Here is a 23,667-nt window from a genome sequence, read left to right on the forward strand (position 1 = left end):
ATCTGTGTTTGTCGACATACACCGGCGATTGTTAGAATGTATAATAATAAAACCAAATATTTGGTCTTACACCAACGTATTTTGTATGTGTCGACATTCACCGGAGAATATCGACATTCTCTAATTTTGGTCTTTCACAGTAACATATATATACAAATATATTTTTGAAAAATTATTTTTATTTTGTGGTATTTTATTTGACATCCTTTTGCTTTTTACTATATTTAGTACCCAGCACTTGGTAATGGGTTTCAAACTGTATTATTATTTCTGGCTGAAGATTGCATATGACCCAAAGACAAGCTGTTATGCAATCTTTAGCCTGAATGTCTGTAATTGTCAAATGTTGAAAATACCTAGAAATTACTTAATACCAGCTTATTTAGTATCTGGTATAGTACATCACTTAGTTTTATTTTTAATTTTTTTTTTTCAAATTTTTTTGTGAGTTTAAATATGTTTATTACTTCTTTAAAGCATTACATTCTATATATTTATTATTATTATTATTAAAATTAATACAAAATGGTGGCTTAACTACCTACCTCCAGTCAAATTAATCAGTAATTAAATTATTAACATTGCCCAATAATTTTGGCAAAGATCATTTAGCTTTTATCAATTAAAATTGGTTTGAGTTGTTTATATATACAATTATTTAATAGTTTGTTTTTGAGTTTCTTTTGTTCATATTTTATTATGTTCCATTTCAAAAATTCTGGTTTAATAAATTTAATTTGGATTGATTTGTCTGATCATTCTTTGATAAAGTAATAAAAAGAGTGAATTCAAATTTTTATTAAAATTGATGTTTAAACAGAGCTAGTCTTAAATAAAGTAAATATTTACATAATTTCAGTATACAAAAATTTATATTAAGTAGATAATTTATAATAGAATTAAATTCTAGAATTTATTGGCAAGTGTGTGAGAAAGCAGCATAAATAGTAACCAGTTTCAAATTTGATATTTAATAAATTTATAATAAGCAAATTTTCAGTTTTGTTTTGCTTATTGTTTATCGCATCTTTATTTAAATCACAAGTAAATTATATTTAATGTAGGAAGTATTACATTTATATTTTAAAGTTATTCATATAAATAGATATATTTTTATCATCTTGCTTTCGGTTTTCTTATATGTATATGAGTATTACTTATCTGAATTTGATAGCACAAAGTTTTATAAAAGTTATAAAAAGCTTTGATCCCAGATACTTTGAAATAAATCTGTTATTACTTTTATCATGCTGTATTTATTGTATTGTATTATATATTACAGCACAATAAAAATAATAACATGCTACATTTATATTTATTATATAATATGCTATATTTTGAGCTAAAAATGATGCAATGAATATTATATTTCATTGCATCATATTTCATTGCATCATATACTTTCTTAAAAAGATTTGTCTTATACAAAGTTCTTAAAATTAATACTAAGTAGATATATATATAATGTGTGTGTACACATATACACAGGTATCCTTCAAATAACACTAGTTATATTCCAAAAATGTGTCATGTTATGCTGTACTATACAAACAAAAGACTAATGCAAAACATGGGGTTAGGTTCCAAAAGTATCACGATTAAAAATAGTGTATTATACATTAATATTAATTTTAGGATGTTTTCTTTTTACAAAGTGTCATTGTCATCTCAGCTTTTTTGTTGATCTCGATCAGAAGTATCAGCAACATTTTCATATTTTTTATTTTTATCATAAAAAATTTTTATGGATGACAAAATAAAAATATGTTATTAATTAATCAAAAATTGTTCTAGTGGGTTGTGTTTATTCAGTAGCGTACTGAGCAACTTTTTACCAGAATTTGTGTTTGAATATTGAATTGTTTGAGTACTGAGATACAACTGTATTTCATTCTTCATTTTTATGAATGAAGTAATCATTTGTAGGTAAGTAATATCTATGGTTAAAAAAAAGTTTAATAAACACTTACTTTAAAATGTTTAAATAAACTGTACTAAATATGAAGATTAATCTATAAAAAGAATACACAGTGACAGTCTTAAGGGCTAAAGTGTGAAAGCAACAACAATGACATCTGGTTGATAGGAAAGTTAGTGTATTTTTTTCCTTGTCCTATCAGTTTTCATTAAAGTAAACTTGACAAAAAGCACAAAATAATTTGAAAACTTCAATATTGTAAAATCCATGGGCAAATTTGAGACATGTATGCTTACTTGAATAAAAAAACATATCAAATAATGAAGTTTACACTTAAAAATTGTGAAATTTTGTACAGGTTTCCAAAATCATGTTAGAGCAAAACTGGAAGTCATGTTGTACAGGAGATATTCCCAATTTTCTGTTAGAGCAAAATCAGGTAGTATGTATGTATGTGCATATTTGTATTCATATTAATATAAGAAGAATATCATATCTATAACAATTGCATAACAATACAGTTTAATTAAAATTAAAAATTTTATGCTGATTAAGTTTAGCAAGAAAATTTTAGAGAATAAAGTATAATATAATATAAAATTTGTTAAATTTTTATCATATTTCTCAAGTAAATATGATAAAAAGACATCTTTTAAATTTAAGATGCACCTTAATTTTTACATGCTAACCCATAGGTGTATATTTTTTCAAAGAAAAACAAAAAACTTGAACAAATTAATGTGAACAGAATTAATTCTATTGATGTACTTCAATTCTGTTCTGTTCAATGTTTATTACACAGAATAGGATATTTATTACAGTAGAATCTAATTTTGATGTATTGTGAAACAATGGATTTTTTCTCAGGTTTTGCCAAATCAATGTAATTTGACCTGCTTTTAGCAAATCCATAGCTGAAAATAACAGATTATTTCTAGCCCATCTATTGTAAACTTTGTGTTTTTTTAATATTTAGTTAATAGTTTGATGGTTCCAAGAATTTGTAGGATTTGATGATGCACTTGTTACATCTGGGATATGTACAACTGAAGAATTGTATGAAGAGAGTCAGCATGCTGATTTGATTGAGGAAGAGCCACCTAATGAAAATTCTTATGTTGGTCCAAGTGTAATGCTGAAGTTTAGCAAGGCCATCTATTCTTTCAGACTTTTGAAACTTGGAAAGACTCAATGAAGACCTGCTGATGAGTTTCAGCATGAACAAAAGGCTGTACATGACATTGTTAATATCAAGTAATAGTATTCAATGGGCAGAAAAGTGACATCAAAACAAACCAAGGTGGATGAGTTTTTTAACAAATCTTGAAATCAAGTGAAGTGCTAATGAGCATATATAATTTGTGTCTTTTGTGCTTACAGTATATATAATTTCTGTCAGCTTTGTTGTACAACATACAGCATAATATATGATTTTGTAACATAATGTTTTTATAAAATAAGAATAGATCTCGAGACTGAATAATTTCAATTACAGGTATTTCTTATATATAGAGGGTTAAAAAATGGAAATTTTTTCAAATAACTGATATTTTCCTGTTATTTAAAAAAATTTCCATTGTTTGTGATATAATAGATTCTTGGAACAACAGATAATTTTTGGTGTCCCAAGCAATCCATTAAAATGAAATTCTATTGTATATATTATATAGTATCAAAGTCAGAAACCTCTTCACTTTCTGTTTTAGGCTTTTGTAAATTAACATTAGATTTGATGTTTACATCTTTCTACATGCAATTATCCTCAGTGTTATTTGAAGCATTGGAAATGCAACATTTCTTGAAAGAGTGCTGAATACTTTTTTCTTTTTAATCCAAGTAGTAGTAATGATGTTACTATAATAGACGAAAAAGATTGAGCTATGTTGACCTCTTAAATAATTTATTATGAATATTGGTCTAATAAAATCATTAAAATGACATAATAGAATTTGTGATAGAGAAGTAAGATGCATGGTACTAGAGGTTGCTAATTATGATGTATTACTTCAAATCTAAGATGCACACATTTTCAGAGAAACTAAAACCTGAATAAAGTGTATCTTATATTCATGTGAGTACAGTAATAATAAGATAAGATTGTTTGCTTTACTATAGTATAAGTTGTTTATTTTCCAATGGTAGTGGAAAACTTTTTTAAAAAAAATGGAAGTGTGGTCTCACAAACTGATATAGTAAAAAATGTTTCAATGGTAAATTTAAAAAATTCTCAATAAAGAAATTACTCATACATTTTTATTGTTAATTGAGGTGGAGTGTTAGCAAAAACATCCTCTGTATGACATAGAATTGAGTTTGTTCTCAAAATTTGATAGCTCTATTTTGATTAAACTTTGACATTTTATGTAATATGAAATGGGGAAATTAAAAATGTAATGAAAATCTGGGGTCCATGATTCTGTTTTCAAGATACACTGGGATCAGAATGACATCTAATGTCATTAATTAGCATGAGTGCATGCAATTTTTTTATATACAGGAAATCCTTGTTAGTTTGAAATTCAAGAGATGAAATAATTGCAACTTCAAATTATCGAGTTTTGAATTATCCAAAATTTAAATATTTCTGTACAATAGCCAAATGCCATGTAAGTGATGTAAGTTATTAAAGAAACTGAATATTTTTGCATATACAGAATGCTATTTTTGTTAATTAATAAATAATAATAATAAACTACAGGTAATCAGCATGTGTCCAGTGAGAATCTGACAGGTTGCCAGATAGGTTTTATAAAACGTAAAGCAGAATTCCTTGAAATGTAGGTTTTATAAAACGTAAAGCAGAATTCCTTGAAATTATTTTAAAAAATGGCCCAAAAAATAGTAAGTTGTCTAAATGTAGTAGTCTAGAGCCTACAAATATCTTAATCTGTTACTTGTAGCCCATTCTTGCAATCCCGAAAACTAGCCATATTTTATGAGATAAGAGGAAAAAAGGTAGTCCACGTGTAAGGTGACACTCAAAAATGTGCTAATGTAAAAGCAAAGCTATATTGACCAGATTAGAGTTGTTCTCAGTCTATTGTTCTCTTATAGCATGGAGGCACTTCAATCTAAACGAATGAGTTAATGTAATGCATATCACTGTTCAGACAGAATTTTCACTTTGAATTTTGAAGTAGGTATATTTTGAACTAACCGAATTCCTTAACATGTAAATCTCAATTTCCCTAGTCAGGACAAAAGTCCAGTTGTAAACCAACAGGATTTCTTGTATTTTTTTAATGCTGCTAGCGATATCGCTGGCAAGTAGTTGTTGTAGATGGCTCCCAAAACAATATTATTGACTTACTAGTATTTGACAAATTTCTTAGTTGGATAGAAAATGAACTATGCCTAGTAATAATTTTATTTGCTTGATGACGACAAACAATTTTTTAATAAAAAATAAATATTATTCAGAAAAATAAATGCTTTTTAAATAAAATTATGATTAGTTCACACTTAACAAAAGACAAATTTGAATGAAAAAAGAATAAACAAATTTTAGTACATTTTAAACATTACAAAAGCATATGCATTAATTTTAAGAGAAAAGAAAGCATTAGTATCACACACCAATATAAGCTATATAATGAATAGCAGTAAAGAATATACCTTTGAAACTTTAGAAAATCAGGTGTATTCAGAGCAAACATTTGGTTATGTTTAAAGGCCTTCCTGAGGCCTTTTACTATGAATTACAGTAGAGCATCGATTATCCAAATCAATTGGGGACTGGGGTTGTTCGGAAGATCAGTGTTTCGGATAACCGATTATGTACGAAAAAATATATAAATTTATCCCATCTTGACATTTTTCTCCGTTGCGTGTTGCTTTGCGTTGAATTTTCGTCGATGTTAAGCCTAACTAAGACTATTGTATTGTTAAAAATTATTTTTTTATTTTGTATGAACAAAATAAATATATTGAAAAATATAAAAACAATAAAAAATTATACTTCAGAAGTTAATTTAGTATCAAAAACGTAAAATATTTGAGTAGCCCAAGACAGCCAAAGATTGAAGCGCCACAGCACTGACGAAAATTTAAATTTGCCGACTGGAATTCTTTCGGATAATTGACGTTTTGGATGATTGACTTTCAGATAATCGACGCTCTACTGTATATTAATTGTATATGCAGATCATTGCATACTTAACAATGTCATTTTAGGAAAGTACTGAACTGCACATTAAACAAATGCACTAAATAGGAAATTTTAATTCTTAATATTAATATAGTATAATATGGTATATAATTAATTATCATAATATTTATGACAATAAGAAATGTATTATTGGTCCTTCAAACTTGATACCACCCACAGAAAGTTCCATTACATTTTACTTTTTCAAGAAACAATATGAGTTATGTCTGATGCTACTTGCTATAACATCATTTGCTTTAGCTATTATTCATAAACTAAACATTAATATCTGAATGTATTAGAAAATTATTAATTTTTCACCTTTCAAGGAAACTTTCTAGGAGAGTCTAAATACTGCTACCCAAAGCAATACAATTATTGTATATTAATTTACCATTGTTTGCTTTGTAATAAAATGTTTGTTAAATATCCCATCCCTGCAAAGTTCAATTATTTTTTATGAATAAAATAATTTTACAATAAATAAACACATGACTGTGTGAATGTTATTTAATTTGAATCTATAGTAATCTATAGAATAAACTTAGTCACAAAATTATATTTAAAATGCTATCCTCTAGCACAGTGTTTTTCAACCTGTGGGTCGCGACCCCCAGGGGGTCGCGGGTGAAAGAAAAAGACAAATGTTTGTAGGTCCTACACTACAATAAAAAAAACTAGAATTTCAGTGAGAAGGCTGTGCCTGTTTATTTTACAGTACAATTGGTTTTTCGATCAATATTTAAAGAAAGAAAATTAAATACGTAGTTTTTAAAATCACTGACATAGTTTTAATATGGCCATAGGGGGTCGCCAGAATTTTTTAACTTGTAAAGGGGTCGCGTATTCAAGAAGGTTGAAAAACACTGCTCTAGCATTTTAAAAATAATTTGGAATCAGAATAAATCACTATTAATCCAATCCCTGAAAGATGATCATCATGAACATTTTAAAACACTTCTACCTGTTTTGAAGGGTTTTAAATTAATTCTAATTTCAATTCAAGTTTTCTATAATTTCAAATGCCATGTTTAACATCTTTAAAAAATTATAAAAAAAAAAAAAAATACTTTGTCAAAAGCTTCTTCCGGTTTATATAGATGATTTAAATAACAAATATGTGAAATGTCTTAGTATGTATTATTTGCTTTCTTTATATCAGTGATGAGCAACCTTTATATCAGTGATGAGGGCCACAAGAGAACTTTATAGGCTTCTGATGAGCCACATGCATTTATTCTTATGGAGTTGCAAGCTTTAAGTCTGTTGAATGTACAAACATATGCCATAACTGCCAGTTCACTAGATACTAAAATAATATATATTACTAATATGCAAACTAGTAATGTATAGTTTATTCTCATCTTTTCACTAGTCAAGTTTAGATTGAATGTTCTTTGTCATGATTATCAACTTAAGAGTTGCATAATAACATGGTATGAGACAGAAAACAGGAAAATAAAATTGTTCCAAAGCTTTGGGAGTTAATATTAGGATCTTGCATGTGTCCTGAGGTTATAGTTGTTCATATGTCTGCTTTATTTGAATTAGCAGATGATGATGCCATTTTTTTGCTATTATTGTTTGAAATTTTTTAAAATTGCTAAATTTAGATTTACAGATTGTGGAGACATTTGAATTTTTGTTCAGAAGTAATTTTAAATTTTTGATGGCAAGTTAAAAATATCTTAGAGTAATTTTTTAAATTCAGAGATATTTCAATAAAACAAGATTTTTTGTTGAATACCAATTATTGTCATTTTATTTTTGTGCTAATGTCAGAAGTTTTTTGGAATTTAAAAAATATTTATTATTAAACATAGCTGTATTCCTATATTTTACATCTTATCTATATTAAGGTGATTGATTTATCAATTAAATGTTAATAGCCAGTATCAATTGATAAAAATCAATCTGATTATAAAATTATTAAAAATAAATATGAAAAAATTAAATTGTTAAGGAAAAGTTTTATTGTAGATTTTATTGTAAATTGTATTCTACAATTGAAATTTTAAAAATTATTATTATATTATGACAAAAATTAAAATTAAAATATTTTCAAGTAAACTTTTAAAAGTTATAAATCAAACTAATGTTTATAAAATAACTAAGAATATTAAATATTTATACAATTAATCTATATATATATATATATAAAATTACATGTCCTGACTGACTCTTCATTGCCCACAGCAAACCTCTGAACCTAGAGGTAAAATTTTGACAGTGTATTCCTATAATGACAGATAACCGCTAAGAAATTAATTTTCAAAATTCCACCCCTAAGGTGATGAAAAGGGATACAGAAGTATATATTGGAAAACATATTTTTGGTCGAATTTTGTAGCTTTGTTGCACAGATGGAATAAATTTCTTATCTTTTAAAAGTTTTTGTCTATAATTTTGTTATCTTGTTAATAAATATTTTTTTATTTGTTTAAAATTATAGTACTTAATTGATGTTATATTGAAGTTCAGAATTTTCTGGTTTAGTCGTCATTTATTTTTTATAAGTTTTGTATTTTTTGAGTACTTAGGTGTATTAATATATAAAAAATATACAAATTATTATATATGTAACATGTAAAGACAGTTTCTTCAAGTAACCAATAGATAGTGCCGTAGTATTTCTAAAGCGTGCTATAGTTTGAAACAAACAAAAATTAGTAACAACTAATGATTGAGAACCTTAGTGAAGTACCAAGGGAGGGTTATTTCTATCAAATTGCAAAATCCGTGTGGGCAAAGCCATGGGTACAGCTAGTACAATATATATTTAGTTTAACGAAATATACTGTGTTATGTATTTGGACTTTGGGCCAGATCTGGGTGGCCATGGAGATTGTGGCTGAGAGAAGGCAACAGTATGAGCACAGAAAGCATGTGGTCATTTGGTTTCTACAACTCAGGAACAACGTGTCTTGTTCTTGTTGCTCCAACTATTGTAACAAAGACCAACTGTAATAAAGAGTATCCATCCTATTGTCTAAGCATGACTGTCTGGATTAGTAAACTATAGCAAACATACAACATACTTCTAGAATCTTAGGACATATAATTCTGTCTTAAAGAATTGTATTTTTATTTAAGAATTGTACATTTATTTATTGCAAAATTATTTTATTCATAAAGAAATTGTAATTCTGTCTTCAAGAAAAGATTAATAGTTTTTGTAATTATTATTACAAAACTTATTTATTATTATGTTTTTAATTGATTGAAATAGCTTAATATAAGTAAATATTATAAAAACTTCAATAAGATAGTTTAATGGACAAGGAAATAAATGATATTCATATGTGTAACAAACGTTGTGAAGCCCAATATAGAAGCATCACCAAACTATTGCCTAAAAAATCAGGCTAGAATTTATATTATATATTTACCTTGCCAGGTAAAATGTTAGCTGGTTGAGTGCCATTGTGGAGTTGTACTTAGGCCGTGGACATAGGAGTCATTCCCAGCCAGCACCATGATTAATTAACTGCATAAGTTTATATCTAAATTTAAATACAAGCTCCGCCCCAGGTCGGTTTATTTTCTGCCAGATGGTTCTAAATTATTTAATAAATTATTAAAATTATAATTATTAATTTAGTTAAGAGATGGCACTTAACATCCTAATACCCCTAGTAGCAAATTTCTCAGCATTAATTATTAAAATTAGCAGAATTAAAGCCTGATTATTTAGGCAATAATTTGGTGTGATATTTTGGATATTCATATTTTCTTATATTGAACTGGAATTTACCTTCCAATTGAACACTTTTTGAATTTCTAGCCAATAAAGAACTAACAATTAGACATTTCTTTTTTAAAAAGATTGACTCTTCAAACATTTAAGGTATTTAAGGATTTGAGATTTGTATCTCTTCTAGAAAGAATTAGTTTTCAATTGCCCCACTGCAAAAAATTGATTTAAAACTATTTTTAGTTAATTTATTATAGTTAAAATCTATACTTCTTATTTTTTAATTAGCTTTTACTTTCCTGGCTGTTACAACAGAGGGAAAGTATGGCAATCCAGCAAAAAATGGCCTCCCAGATTTTTACATTTTTAAACTTGGGATACCTTGAAATGTTGAGAAATGCAAAAAAATTCGCACTTTTTTTTGTATGTATGGATGTTAGTGTGTGGCATGATTTTGTTCACCCGTTTGAAGCTTAATATCTCCTGTGCTTTTTGTTGAAAATTTCTGAAATTTTTCAGGGAGTTTGTTTATTAGGGGGATTGATGCTATTAAATTTCAGTGATTAAAGGTCAAGGGTGGGAAGATAAAGGGGGTTATGTGTAGGATTGGACTTAATGACGATTTTACTCTTTATTTGTAGTTTTTTATAAAACCCTTCCCTATCCTCAAAATTAAACTTTCTGCCATTTTATAATAGTTAAAAATATAAACATTTTATAAATAAAATATCATAACAGATGGCACCATAAAATGTTGCCAGAAAAGTTAAGCAACTCACTGCTGGATTTTTTTGTTAGGTTGGTTAAGATATTGTTAGTGTAAAGTGTCTTTTTTAAAGTAAACTTTGCATCTTGAACTATTATAATATTTGTACTTAATGATTATTTATTTAAATTGAGGAATTTTATTACTTTAAAAAAAGTAAGGTCTATAAGGTACTTTATTAACTTATGTGTTGATTTTAATTTTTGTTTATTTATACTGTATTTGTTTTATTGGTATTTATTTTTTTATAAGTGTTGTTCATTCGTTTGTCATGGGGACAATTTTTCTATCAGCTTTGTTACTTATTTAGAAGATTTAGTTGTATTTAGAAGATAGATTTAAAAAAAATTGTTTCATAATATATAGTTTCAGAAATGTGTATAATAATAAAAAAACTGGCATTGTAGAGTGGTTAATTTTGAGTTATAAGTGATTAAAAAATTGTGATGTCATTTCTTTATAGCAAAAATGATGTCTGATATAAGAAAATATCTGTTGATAATTTTATGTTAGTTTGTTACCCTTCATTTATTATCTGCAATACTTCATTACTTGAATTTTGATCCTTTTTAGACATTATTATTTTGATTTTTTAGATAATTTGACCTATTCAATAATGTGTGTAAAAGCATTGATAGCTTATTAATGAATAATGTATTCTTTAATTTTTCCTTATACCTGTTATAGCCCATAATATTACAAAATAGGAACAGAATTCAAGTATTGACATTGAAGTTTACATGTTATGACAAAAGAAAATGTGAAAATTTACAAGACTGAATATTGTCTTTCAGTGACACCTTTATCAGTTTAATATCATTTTCTTTGGCTTTATCATTAGCTGACTTATCACTTTGTGTATTGGTAACAGAAGTCAGTTTCCTGATCTGTGGTGCCATATTTAGTGATGATATCAGAAAATATTATAATATATTCTTCATAAATAACAACAAAGATTCTGGGATCATCTGCAACTAATCTAAATTTCTAAAAATTAATCTAAAAACTGCAATCAATCTAAATTTCTGTCCACTGATATTACATATCAGTAATATTATAATAAATAAATTAAATTAAATTAAAATAAATTTCTGTCCACTGATATTACATATCAGTAATATTATAATAAATAAATTAAATTAAATTAAAATAAATTTCTGTCCACTGATATTACATATCAGTGGACAGAAATTTATTTTGTTGCAGATGATCCCAGATCTTATTATTACCTGCTTATAAAACTAGATCTTGTGCTTTATCTCTTGCTTCTTTGCAAAACCTTGCCTGTTTCCAAGCATTCATTATTGTCTTTGACTTAATCTCATGCCATTTGGATGTCACATAATCTTCAAACAAAAGAATGTGGCATAAGATAATTGTCTGTGCAATTTCTTTATTGAGTTGATGGTTTATTTGCTTTACCTTAGAAATAACAAATAATGGGAAATAACAGAAGATTCATTTTTGCATTGGTGGAATGTGCTATATAGTTATCCATCAGCAAAAGGATCCTCTTCCTTTTGTGTTATCTCATTATCAGATTCTATCAACCATTATCCAAACATTTCTGAAGTTATCTATGCTTTTTGCTTTTATGATAGCACACTGGGAACTTTATGAAGCTTTTAAAGCAACTGGGATTTTTAGATTTCATGATAACTAAGAGTGTCCTCTTGTCAGGTCCCTGTGTGTTTAATGTTGCCAATATCATTATTTAGATTTTAGGTCTTTCCTAACAAGAGCATTTTTTACCTATTAAACCAAATGTCTTAACTAGTAACAGTTAATAAAAAAACTGTGCCTTTATTAATGTTATAAATGTCAGATGAACTGTATTGGTCAATCAATATTTTCTTTTGATTTCAACCATTCCTCTACAGCAGAATTATCAGCATTTGAACTTTTTCTGCTCATATTTTTGAAAGAAATTCTGTTCTTTGAATTGAGCTATCCATTCCTGGATCAAAATTTGATTTTCCCAAGTTTTGCAGTTTTTCATTTCCTCTTTTAAAATTGCATATTTTTAAATGCTCTGAAGCTCTATCCTGATTTCTAATTAACATTCTGCTATCTAAATCAAACCAAGACCATGAATCCCTGTGCCTTCTTATGTTAAATCCCTTGTTACAAGCCAATTCAAAAAGATTTAATTCCTCCATAGAAGAAAAATAAGTTGAGGTTTGCATTTCTTCCACTGCCAAAGTAAATTCATTTGTTTTAGGTTCATTCCAGAATAGTCTTTTAATCTTTTTTTTTTTAATCCTTTATAGGAGCCAAAATTTCAGCACTCAAAGCCAATCACAAAATCAGGGGACAATGATCACAGTCTGAAAACTGATCCATCATAAAAGAAGCAATATTCTTTCATATTAATGGAGTAACAAGGACAAAATCAATAACAGAATAACCACAATTAAAGATAAAAGAATATTCACCAGCTTCATCACCTAAACATCTTCCATTAATAATAATCAGGCTAGATTTAAATCCTCATATAAATGAAGTGACTTCTTACTATTTGATCAATTAGTAAATCTAGATTTTTCTCTGTTTAGGACAGTTAATACTAAAATGATTAATAAAAGTTTCAGAAATCATATTCTCCTGATTCTTCTGTAGTTAACTTTTATGTAAATTTCTCATTGTTCTAAATTTCAAATATTTTAAAAAAAATTTCTAAATGTGTTAATATTATTGTGCTTATATAAGAGCATTCTATCAAATTCAAAAACAATTAGATGACTATTAAATATAATTAAGAATATCTTTGAAAATATTTTAGAATAAAAATTATTTAATTATATTTAAGAAATCAGTTTACGATTCAGTTCATAATGTTTGTTTTATTCAAATTTAATTTAAGCATTTAAAATCTAAATCAAGATTTTTATTTAACAGTTACCATGTCGCAGTGGCCCACAAACTACTCATTCCAGAATTAATGTTGAACAGAATAAAGAATGTCTCATTAACATTAGTAAAAATAAATTTTCATTAGTTATTTCTGGGCTTACCAGAATACTCCATTCTGTCAATGAAATGGTAAGTTTTTATAAATTATGTTTTATGTGAAAGTAAAAATGATAGATATAATAATCTATAAATTAAAATTGCTTTTTCTATTTTTATACATAATCTTTGAGAACTATTTGTAGTTCTTGTTTAATAAATAGTTTACTGAGAGTAAACTATTTAGAACAGTGATTCTCAAACTTTTTCGATCCACCGCCCCCTTTGTTCCATAAAGTTATACCCAACGCCCCCTAACCCATTTTCTCTTGTGTGAGAAAAGGATTGGAAATATTCTTAGGAAAACTTTTCTATGAATCTCACACTTTGTGCCCTTACTGTACATTGTTCTCATCATCTGGAAACCATTAAACGCAATGTTTCCTCTTATCAGCCCCAATTTTGCCTTTGGTCACCGTTCAATACCCTGCCTCTATCATAGATCTATTCATCGCGCCAGAAGGGGGCGTTATTGCTTACTTTGAGAAACGCTGAGCTAAAATAAAAGTCAATGTGTTAGAAATATTCAAGTTGTGACCTTCAATAAAAAATAAAAAATATATAAAATGTCAACATTTTATATATATTCCGTTGAATTTTTATATATAGAATTTGTCTGCCGTCTCCCCTCTATATTTCCTTAACGCCCCCCAATTCTCTTTGAGCCTTCTACTGCCCCCCCTGAAAGCTGGAGGCTTTCAGGGGGACAGTAGAAGGCTCCAGCGCCCACAAGGGGGTGTTATCGCCCACTTTGAGAAACGCTGATTTAGAAGATCCTGTTTAGAAACTGAGCTATCAACGTTTGGATCTCTGCCAATAAATGTCATCAACACAAAAATCTTTTATATTTAATTTTAACATTTACTATTACTACTACTACTATTATTATTATTGTGTTGGGTTTAGTGGGTTACTCAGTTCACACCAGTGGCTGTGTACTATGCCGGACCAGAGTCAAGGTATAGCAACCAAAACAAAACTAAAATTAAAAAACTACTATTATTATTATTATTATTGTTGTTGTTGGTGGTAGAATGTATCCTACTCAACTTATATCAGTGCTTAGTGCTATACAGGACCAAGTCAAGGAAGAAATGTTATTTTGCAAATGTGCTGTTCCTGTATGTATTTCTGTGTTTAAGAATTTCCTGACTGTATGACATGTTTATTATGGCAGTTTTTTGTAATATGGTATTATGAAATCCTAATGTTTATAAACTTTTATGTAGTGTTTGTGATATGAAAGCACTGTGTGAGAAAGGACTGTTGACACAATAACTACCATATCCATTCTCATAAGGACTTTATTTTGTGAATGAGTTCTGAGTATTTTATTATTATTATCATAGTTTTGTTGATTAACTAGCATGTCAAGTCTCAGGGAAACCATGAAATCAGATATTTCCATATGGTAAAAACAGTTATGATAGTTTATCTTGGGGAATGCCAACATGTCAGTTAACTGAGGTTATACATCCCTCTACAGAGGGTGCATGAAAAAAAGCAAATGAGTTAGGTTGCATGGTATCTCACAGACATCAGTTTTTATTCTAAAATTGTAAAATTATTAGCTTTACATTAAAAACTACAATTTTTTCTTTAATTTCTGCATTTTATCTTCTTTCTAATGATGCAAAATATTCATGGAATGCCAAAAGTTACTTTTTTTAAATGTTTATTTTATTGTAATTTGTCCAAATGCAAAAAATAAACATATCAAATTTCAGAAACTTTCTGTAAATTATCTCAAGTTTCACAGATTGTCATGAAATTTGTTTATAATTGGAGACTGTGTTTTTCAAGATCAAGGTATTAAAAATTTTATTAAAATGTTGTTATACAAATGAAAGCCATAATTGAGAAGTAGTGAAATAACTGTTAAGGTTTAAAATAACTTGCCCTCCAAAAGTCAAAATAACTAAAACAAAATGAAAAATAAATATGAAAAATAATGTATCTAAATATAACTATAAATAAAAATTTTTCTTTCTCTTGTTACCTCACAAAATTAATAAATAACTAAATATTGAAAATATATTGTAATTAAAAGATATATAAAATATTTAAATTTTTTCCAGCGTACACACGGACAATTTCAACCAGAATTTGAAAGAAACTTTTATGAATCGCAGCTAATAATTTTAGATACTTTAGAAAAGTGCTTAAATGGAGTAAGTTTATCATTTATTAAAAATTAATTAATTGCTATGTTAATCTTAAATTTTTTTTGTAATAATAGTAATTAATAAGTTTAGCAATTATTAAATGGGAATAACATAACATGATACAAGCATGAATTAGATAATTTAAATCTTCAATTAAGAAGGATAAAAACTTCAAAAGAACAATAATAGAATATGCTTTTATTTTAATTTTAAATAACATTAGGAAAGTGTTTTATTGTTTTTTTTTTAATTTAAAGTGCATTTTTAAAGGTTATTTTATTGCTTTCTATGTTCTAAACTGAAAATGTTTAAGTAATAAAAACAAAAGTACTTTTATTTTTGTATTTTTTGAAGTTTTTGAATTATTTAGCTTATGCATGTATTGTTGGCGTTGTATTATTGTCATCTGATAATTATACTTTGCATTTTGACAAGTAAAATCTAAAATTATTTGGTACAATCTATCGGTCATGTTTTGAACATAGAAATCAGAACTATTGATGTATTTTAAGTTTATTCACCATAAAAACAAAAAGTAAAAGAATCTTGCCATGCAGTCATTTCAATATGACTGAAGCTGAGGTTATGAAGAAAACTTCAAAAATTCAAAACAGTTAAGTTGTGATACTGGCATGAATCATTTTACATAGGAATGTTCAAATTCTTAGAACAATATGTTTAATTAGAATCTTTTTTGAATCTATTAAATATAAAATTTATGTATTATTCATGATGATACATCGTCATTGTAACAAATGAAAAAGATTTATCTAGCTTAATAAATTTGTTGCAACTAATTTTGTGAAAAATTTAGTTAAGTATAATTGGAATTTAAAATATTACTTGAAATTTATGGAGTTTTTACGAAATTAATTTTATATTATTATATTGCAGAATTTTTAAGTGAAAGATTTATCATCAAAAATTTGAATAAAAACTGTAACAGTGACTTATTAAATATTTTCAATCAAGATTACTTTTTAATTGAAGTGGAGTGTTAGCAAAGCTTCTTCTATGAGGCTTACAGAATTGTGTTTGTTCTCAAAATCTGTTTGATAGATTTTGATTAAAGTTTGCCATTTTCCATTAATTGCAATGAGAATCCAAAAATGCAATAAAAAAATTGAGGTTCATGACTTTGTTTTCAAGATATAAGGTCATTTCACAAGTGCACACAACAAAGCAATATCACACAAATTGCGCGACTTTGTCATGCGATGTTTCGTGGTTGCAAGCACATCATGCATGGGCTTATGGAATCAAGTTTGTTCTCAAAATTGAATGGATCAATTTTGATAAAACTTTGCCATTTTTCATTAATTGATATGAGGAATTCAGAAATGTAATGTGGGTCCATTTAAGTGTAAAAAATCCAGCAACAAATTGCTTAACTTTCTCAGCAACATTTAAAATCTGGTGGCACTGTCTGTCATGATATTTCATAACAGACAGTGCCATCAGAATAGCAAAAAGCTTTATTTTGTGAGTAGGGATGCGTTTTATAAAACATTGTAAATGCTAATAACGAGTGAAATTATCATTAAGTCAGACCCTACTTGAGATATGACACATGATTACCCTTTATCTCTCCACCCCATTGACGTTAAACTGCCAAAATTTAATAGTATGAATCTTTCTAATACACAAACTTTCCTGCAAAATTTCAGAAATTTTCGAAAGTACAGGAGTTATTAAGCTTCGAAGAGAGTAAACAAAATTATGCCACACACATTAACATCTATACATATAGATAAAAACTGAATGTTTTTGTATTTCTCTATATTTTAAAATTCCCTGAGTCCAAAAATATAAAAATCTTGGGGGGTCATTTTTTTGACAGATTGCCATACTTTCCTGGCTCTGTTAACAAAGGGCTTTAAAGTAAAAATAGGAGTCTATGATGTCTTTGTTTTCTATATACAAAGGTATTGCAGTGGCAATGTCTATGCTCTCTGATGTGACTAGTGTACCTAACAGAATTTAGGCTTAAGGATAAAAAATAAAAACAGTGCCTAACAGAAAATACATGCAAAAAACATAGGAACACAAGTATTGCCATTGATTGCTTTGTTCTTGGATTGTCTCTCTGTACCTGGCCGGTGCAAGGATCATGTCTCCTGTGGCCTGCAGATATGAGGATAGCCTTTTTGTGGCAGTAAGTGCAAAGTTTGCCTGTCCGTGTTTGTCAGGTACTGTACAAGAATCGCCTCTTCTGTGCCTAAAGCTTAGTTCACACTGAGTGCAATTCGCTGGCAAAAGCAAAAAACAGAGCGAATAACCCGTCAAACGAGTCATGTTTGACCGGTTATTCGCTCTGTTTTTTGCTTTCACCAGCGAATCGCGCTCAGTGTGAACTAAGCTTTACAGGTGCTTCTTTCCTTCCAGCTCCAATTCAGTTCTTTTGCAATATGACAAAGTCTCATAATGTCCTATTTAATGATATAATTAGATTGTACTTTTAAATAAAAAATACAGTTGGAACCAACATTAATAATAAAAAAAAAATGTTATAATAATTTTAACTTGATCATTATGAAATTTGAAAGAGAAATTTGTTGTATTTTGAGTCCATTTAGTTAAATTTAAAAAAATACATACATTAACTTATTTGCTTAGATTAAAAATTTCAAGTTTTTAAATTTGAAATATAATATCAGTAATAGTTCAATTGAATTCAAAATGTTGCTAATAATTTATTTTGGTGTAAACATTAAAATAAAGAAAATAAGAAAACTAAAAAAGAGCAAACAGTATCAAAATAAATTAACAAAAGATAATTTAATCAGTTTTCTTTTCACAGCTGTAATTTTTTTATGTAATTATGTAAATACACAATTATTTGTTTTCTTAGCAACCAAAGGAAACAACGCGATATGATGAAGCAATGAATGTGAAATCATTACTTCGTGAACTATGTCAGGTAAAAATTTGTTTTAATTATGCAATGTAAAAAATAATTAAGAAAGTTTTAATTATTATTTAAAAATACATTTTAAAATATATACCGTATATTTTTTCCAGCAATATTCTTAATATTCTTAACAGGAATTTTTTGTTTGTTTTTTGTTAGTTTATTGAAGTGCCAAGTGATAATCCTCTTGTTGTTGAATTGAAAAATTTGGCTTCCAAAGTGTTATTTGCATTGAGTTTAAACAATTTTAATGCAGTATTCAGCAGGATATCTGCCAGGTATTTCTTTTTTACTAAATGTAGTAAAATCCAATGTTTTTAATAGTTATGACATCACTGGCAATTCATTTACCATAGCTACTGTTTGGACACGGTGTATATTGAAACAACATGTTGCTATGTCCAGAAAGTTTTATAACAGGAAATCCTTGTTAGTTGGAAGTTCAAGGGATAAAATAATCACAACAAATTATCCAAGATTTACATATTTCTGTACAGTATGCTAAATGCCATGTAACTGATGTAATTTATTAAGCAAACAGAATGCAGCTATGTATAAAGAATACTGTTTTCATTAATTAATAATAATAATATAAATAAACTGCAGGTAAACAGCATGTGTCCACTGATAACCTCATGGATCACCAAATACATATAAAAAGTATAGCAGAATTCCTAGAAATGCAACCCTAATTATTTTTAAAGTGGCCCAGAAAGTAGCAAATGGCCCAAATCTAGTAGTGTAGAGCCCTACAAATATTTCAATCTACTACTATGTATTTTTTGAGATAAGAGAAAAAAGGGTAGTTTATGGGTAAAGTGATACCCAAAAAAGTGTTGCTGTAAAAGCGAAGTTACGTTGACCAGATTAGAGTTGTTTTTGGTCTGCTTTTCTCTTATAGCATGGAGGCACTTCAGTTTAAATGAACAAGTTAACATATGCATATCACAGTTTGGACAGAATTTTCACTTTGAATTATGAACTGTATTTTGAACTAGCCAAATTCCTTAACATGTAAATCTCTATTTCCCTGGCTGGGACAAATATTTCAGTTATGAACTAATGGGATTTTGAACTGTCCAATTTCAATTTAATGAGGATTTCCTGTAACAATCTTACATTAATAATTTTATATTAATACATTTTGCATAAATAACATTATTTACTTGTTATTTTTCCTATTTATGTGTGATTTAACGGTAATGTCTTATAGCAAAGTTTCTGCTAGATACGACTAATAAATACGGTAATAAACTAGTAACAGTTGAGTTATATTTCAATAATATTTTTTTTAATGCTGTTCAAAAGTTAATTCATAATGTGAAGTTTACATTTTTGTGCAGTTCTCTTCTCTTTGGATAGCCTTAAAGAATACATTGATTACTTTTAGAAATACTTTACACTTAAAATTTTGCTAAAAAAGTTACTTTGAGTATTTATTTAACAAAATATATTCTATTCTTCAATCTGTCAACAAATCACAATTAAATTAAAAATCTAACAAGCAATTATTTATTATGACATTGTCACGATGCCAAGCTGCAATTTTTAATTGTATTTTAATTTAAAAAATCATACGACTTCTGGTCCAGACTGGAAGTTCCTATATAGTTAATCAAGGCCTCTGATCTTTTCATATCTTTTCTCAAATTTCATCTGTCTATTCTGTTTTTAAGATTAACCTATCCCATTTTGAAATTTTTCTCTGTTGCATGTCGCGCCATGTTTGAATTTTTGTTGATGATAAGCCTAACAAAAATTACATGTTTTTGAAAAAATAATCATATCGTCCAAAATAATTTTTATATTTTGCACAAACAAAATAGATATAATTTTTTTGTTTTTACATTTATTAATATATTTCAGAAGTTAGTTTTAATAATTTATAATGACTAGTGACATCTAGTTTCAAAAACATTACGATGCTGAAATGAGATATCTCAGGTCCACAGGTCAAGGTCATTAGGTTGTGACCTGAGATATGTCCGGAATACCAGGGAGTAGGTTAAAGGAGGACAGATGGACGGCAGACAACAGTGGGAATCTACAGGTATGCAATTTGAAAATTGCAGCCCAAAAATTAAAACTTTTAATTTTTAGGGGCTTTTATTCTTGGAAATGAAAAATAATGATAAATGCATTTAAGACTTTAAATTTTAAATTACTTTTTTTCAATAAATAATCTGTTTTGTTGTTATGCGTGTTGAAATTGTTGGAATTGGGCTGCTTACCTAAACCCACTGACAGGGTTTGCTGACTTGTAGTCTTTTGTTCTAAAGAATTAACAATAAAAACCTGCTCTTTCTGTCTTTTGTTGTGTGTAGTGTGTAGTCATTAGTGTTGTCAAGTCCAAGAGTATGGACCACTTTTATTTAATTTCAACAGGTGGGCCCAGATTACCCTTTATAGTAGTGCATGTCAGATAAGTCAAAAAATATATATTTATATATATTTTCTCAAGTTGACTGAACCCAACATAGTGGAAACAGGAATTTTGCTAAATCTCCCTATACTCAGATACCAATTTTTTGAGCTGTAAATTCAGAGTAGAAATCATACTGGAAGAAAAAGGAGTCAAGGAATTAATTATGATTATGAAAGAAGGAGCACAAATAGAACAGCTTTCTGAAAGAGAAAAGTGAGTACATTTCTAAGGACACACAGGCTAAAGCCACCATTGTCCAGTGCATTTCAGATAGACACTGGAGTACATAATACAAAAACTGCATTTGATATGTAAATGCACTAAAAGTGTTTTTGAAAGAAAGTATACTATCAAAGTTGTTTGTTAGGCATCAACTATCAAACCTAAAATGCGAAGAAGGGGCAAAACTACAAGATCACCTCATTTGCTTTGACAGTCTGATTAGCAGTGGTGTGCCAACCTTGGAAGCAGTGAAAGCACCGCTTTCCTTGTATTTTCTAAAATAAAAAGACATATTGTGCGATTATTTTCATATTTTAACATACTTTGAATTAATTAAAATTAATATTTTATTATAACCACATTATGTATCTTATTACAAATTTCTGTACTACATGTGAAAAAAACGATAAGATTGCTATTGTATATTCGAATATCAGTGGCGGAATTGTCAAATACGGGACAGCTTCCAAGCAGCCAGATTATACACATTTGCGCATGCACTTTACAGAGCACCAACCTCATGCAGTTTAGCTGGTGGAACACCAAAATATTGTATAACACTTTCAATGATTCTATCCAGGACCGGTTCTGGGCTGTTGCTAGATATTTGGCCATCCTAGCCCCATTATGTGAATTGCGAGTAGATTTATAAGTTAACCCAATCGATAGGAGTTTACTGGTATGTTTTTATGATAGTTCTGTATAGTTAACGGGAGTTTAAAAAAATCCATTAAAATATTTGATATATTTATTCCACTAACCGATTTTATATTACTCACGGATTTCAATGTTAAACCAGTGATATTACAATTTCGTACGTCCCATCTCTAAAGGGATGTAGAAAAAAACGTGTACAATTCTTGTACAATGTTAAAAAAATGAACTGTTACTTTGGCAACATCATTTACAACTAAATGTAATGAATGAGATGCACAAGGTACAGAAAAAAGATCTAGAATTTATTTTCCTTAAATTTATGATTTATGTATCTGTTGTCATAAATATTTGTTTTTCCACTTCTTTCCCAAGATTACAAATATTCAAGTACAGAGTAACCAGTTTCAACTTATTTCTACTTAAGAAATAGTTAAATAATTAAGAGATTAGGGAATTAGGGACATAAATAAAATCCTGATGAAAGAGCCAAAATTTTACTTAAACAAAAGCTTAACTGAACCATCTCTAGCTGAGTACACTGGAGACTGATTTCTTCGTATTATTAAAGTAATAAAGACAGAAATTTTTCCAGTTCAATGAGAGTGACCGAAAAGTTGTAAATTTTGGAAATTTCTGAGGACACTTGGTCCATCTTTTCTCAAATTTCATCTGTCTATTCTGTTTTTAAGATTNGTCGCCCCTCTATATTTCCTTAACGCCCCCCAATTCTCTTTGAGCCTTCTACTGCCCCCCCTGAAAGCTGGAGGCTTTCAGGGGGACAGTAGAAGGCTCCAGCGCCCACAAGGGGGTGTTATCGCCCACTTTGAGAAACGCTGATTTAGAAGATCCTGTTTAGAAACTGAGCTATCAACGTTTGGATCTCTGCCAATAAATGTCATCAACACAAAAATCTTTTATATTTAATTTTAACATTTACTATTACTACTACTACTATTATTATTATTGTGTTGGGTTTAGTGGGTTACTCAGTTCACACCAGTGGCTGTGTACTATGCCGGACCAGAGTCAAGGTATAGCAACCAAAACAAAACTAAAATTAAAAAACTACTATTATTATTATTATTATTGTTGTTGTTGGTGGTAGAATGTATCCTACTCAACTTATATCAGTGCTTAGTGCTATACAGGACCAAGTCAAGGAAGAAATGTTATTTTGCAAATGTGCTGTTCCTGTATGTATTTCTGTGTTTAAGAATTTCCTGACTGTATGACATGTTTATTATGGCAGTTTTTTGTAATATGGTATTATGAAATCCTAATGTTTATAAACTTTTATGTAGTGTTTGTGATATGAAAGCACTGTGTGAGAAAGGACTGTTGACACAATAACTACCATATCCATTCTCATAAGGACTTTATTTTGTGAATGAGTTCTGAGTATTTTATTATTATTATCATAGTTTTGTTGATTAACTAGCATGTCAAGTCTCAGGGAAACCATGAAATCAGATATTTCCATATGGTAAAAACAGTTATGATAGTTTATCTTGGGGAATGCCAACATGTCAGTTAACTGAGGTTATACATCCCTCTACAGAGGGTGCATGAAAAAAAGCAAATGAGTTAGGTTGCATGGTATCTCACAGACATCAGTTTTTATTCTAAAATTGTAAAATTATTAGCTTTACATTAAAAACTACAATTTTTTCTTTAATTTCTGCATTTTATCTTCTTTCTAATGATGCAAAATATTCATGGAATGCCAAAAGTTACTTTTTTTAAATGTTTATTT

At 28.3% G+C, this 23,667-nt stretch overlaps 1 protein-coding gene across 1 annotated transcript in view; it reads left to right on the forward strand.

Annotated features, from left to right (window-relative positions):
- LOC111618329 (neurofibromin-like) overlaps window positions 1-23,667 on the forward strand; it is a 179,304-nt gene that overhangs the window by 14,974 nt on the left and 140,663 nt on the right. The window contains exons 2-5 of the mRNA XM_023359826.1: window positions 13,424-13,567; window positions 15,613-15,705; window positions 18,551-18,619; window positions 18,770-18,888. Of these exons, the coding sequence (XP_023215594.1) occupies window positions 13,424-13,567; window positions 15,613-15,705; window positions 18,551-18,619; window positions 18,770-18,888 (425 nt within the window). The remainder of the gene's footprint in view (window positions 1-13,423; window positions 13,568-15,612; window positions 15,706-18,550; window positions 18,620-18,769; window positions 18,889-23,667) is intronic.

The sequence above is a fragment of the Centruroides sculpturatus genome, unplaced genomic scaffold, assembly GCF_000671375.1.
Source record: "Centruroides sculpturatus isolate CEXI.00-Female unplaced genomic scaffold, Cexi_2.0 scaffold92, whole genome shotgun sequence".
Taxonomy (NCBI): Eukaryota; Metazoa; Arthropoda; class Arachnida; order Scorpiones; family Buthidae; genus Centruroides; species Centruroides sculpturatus.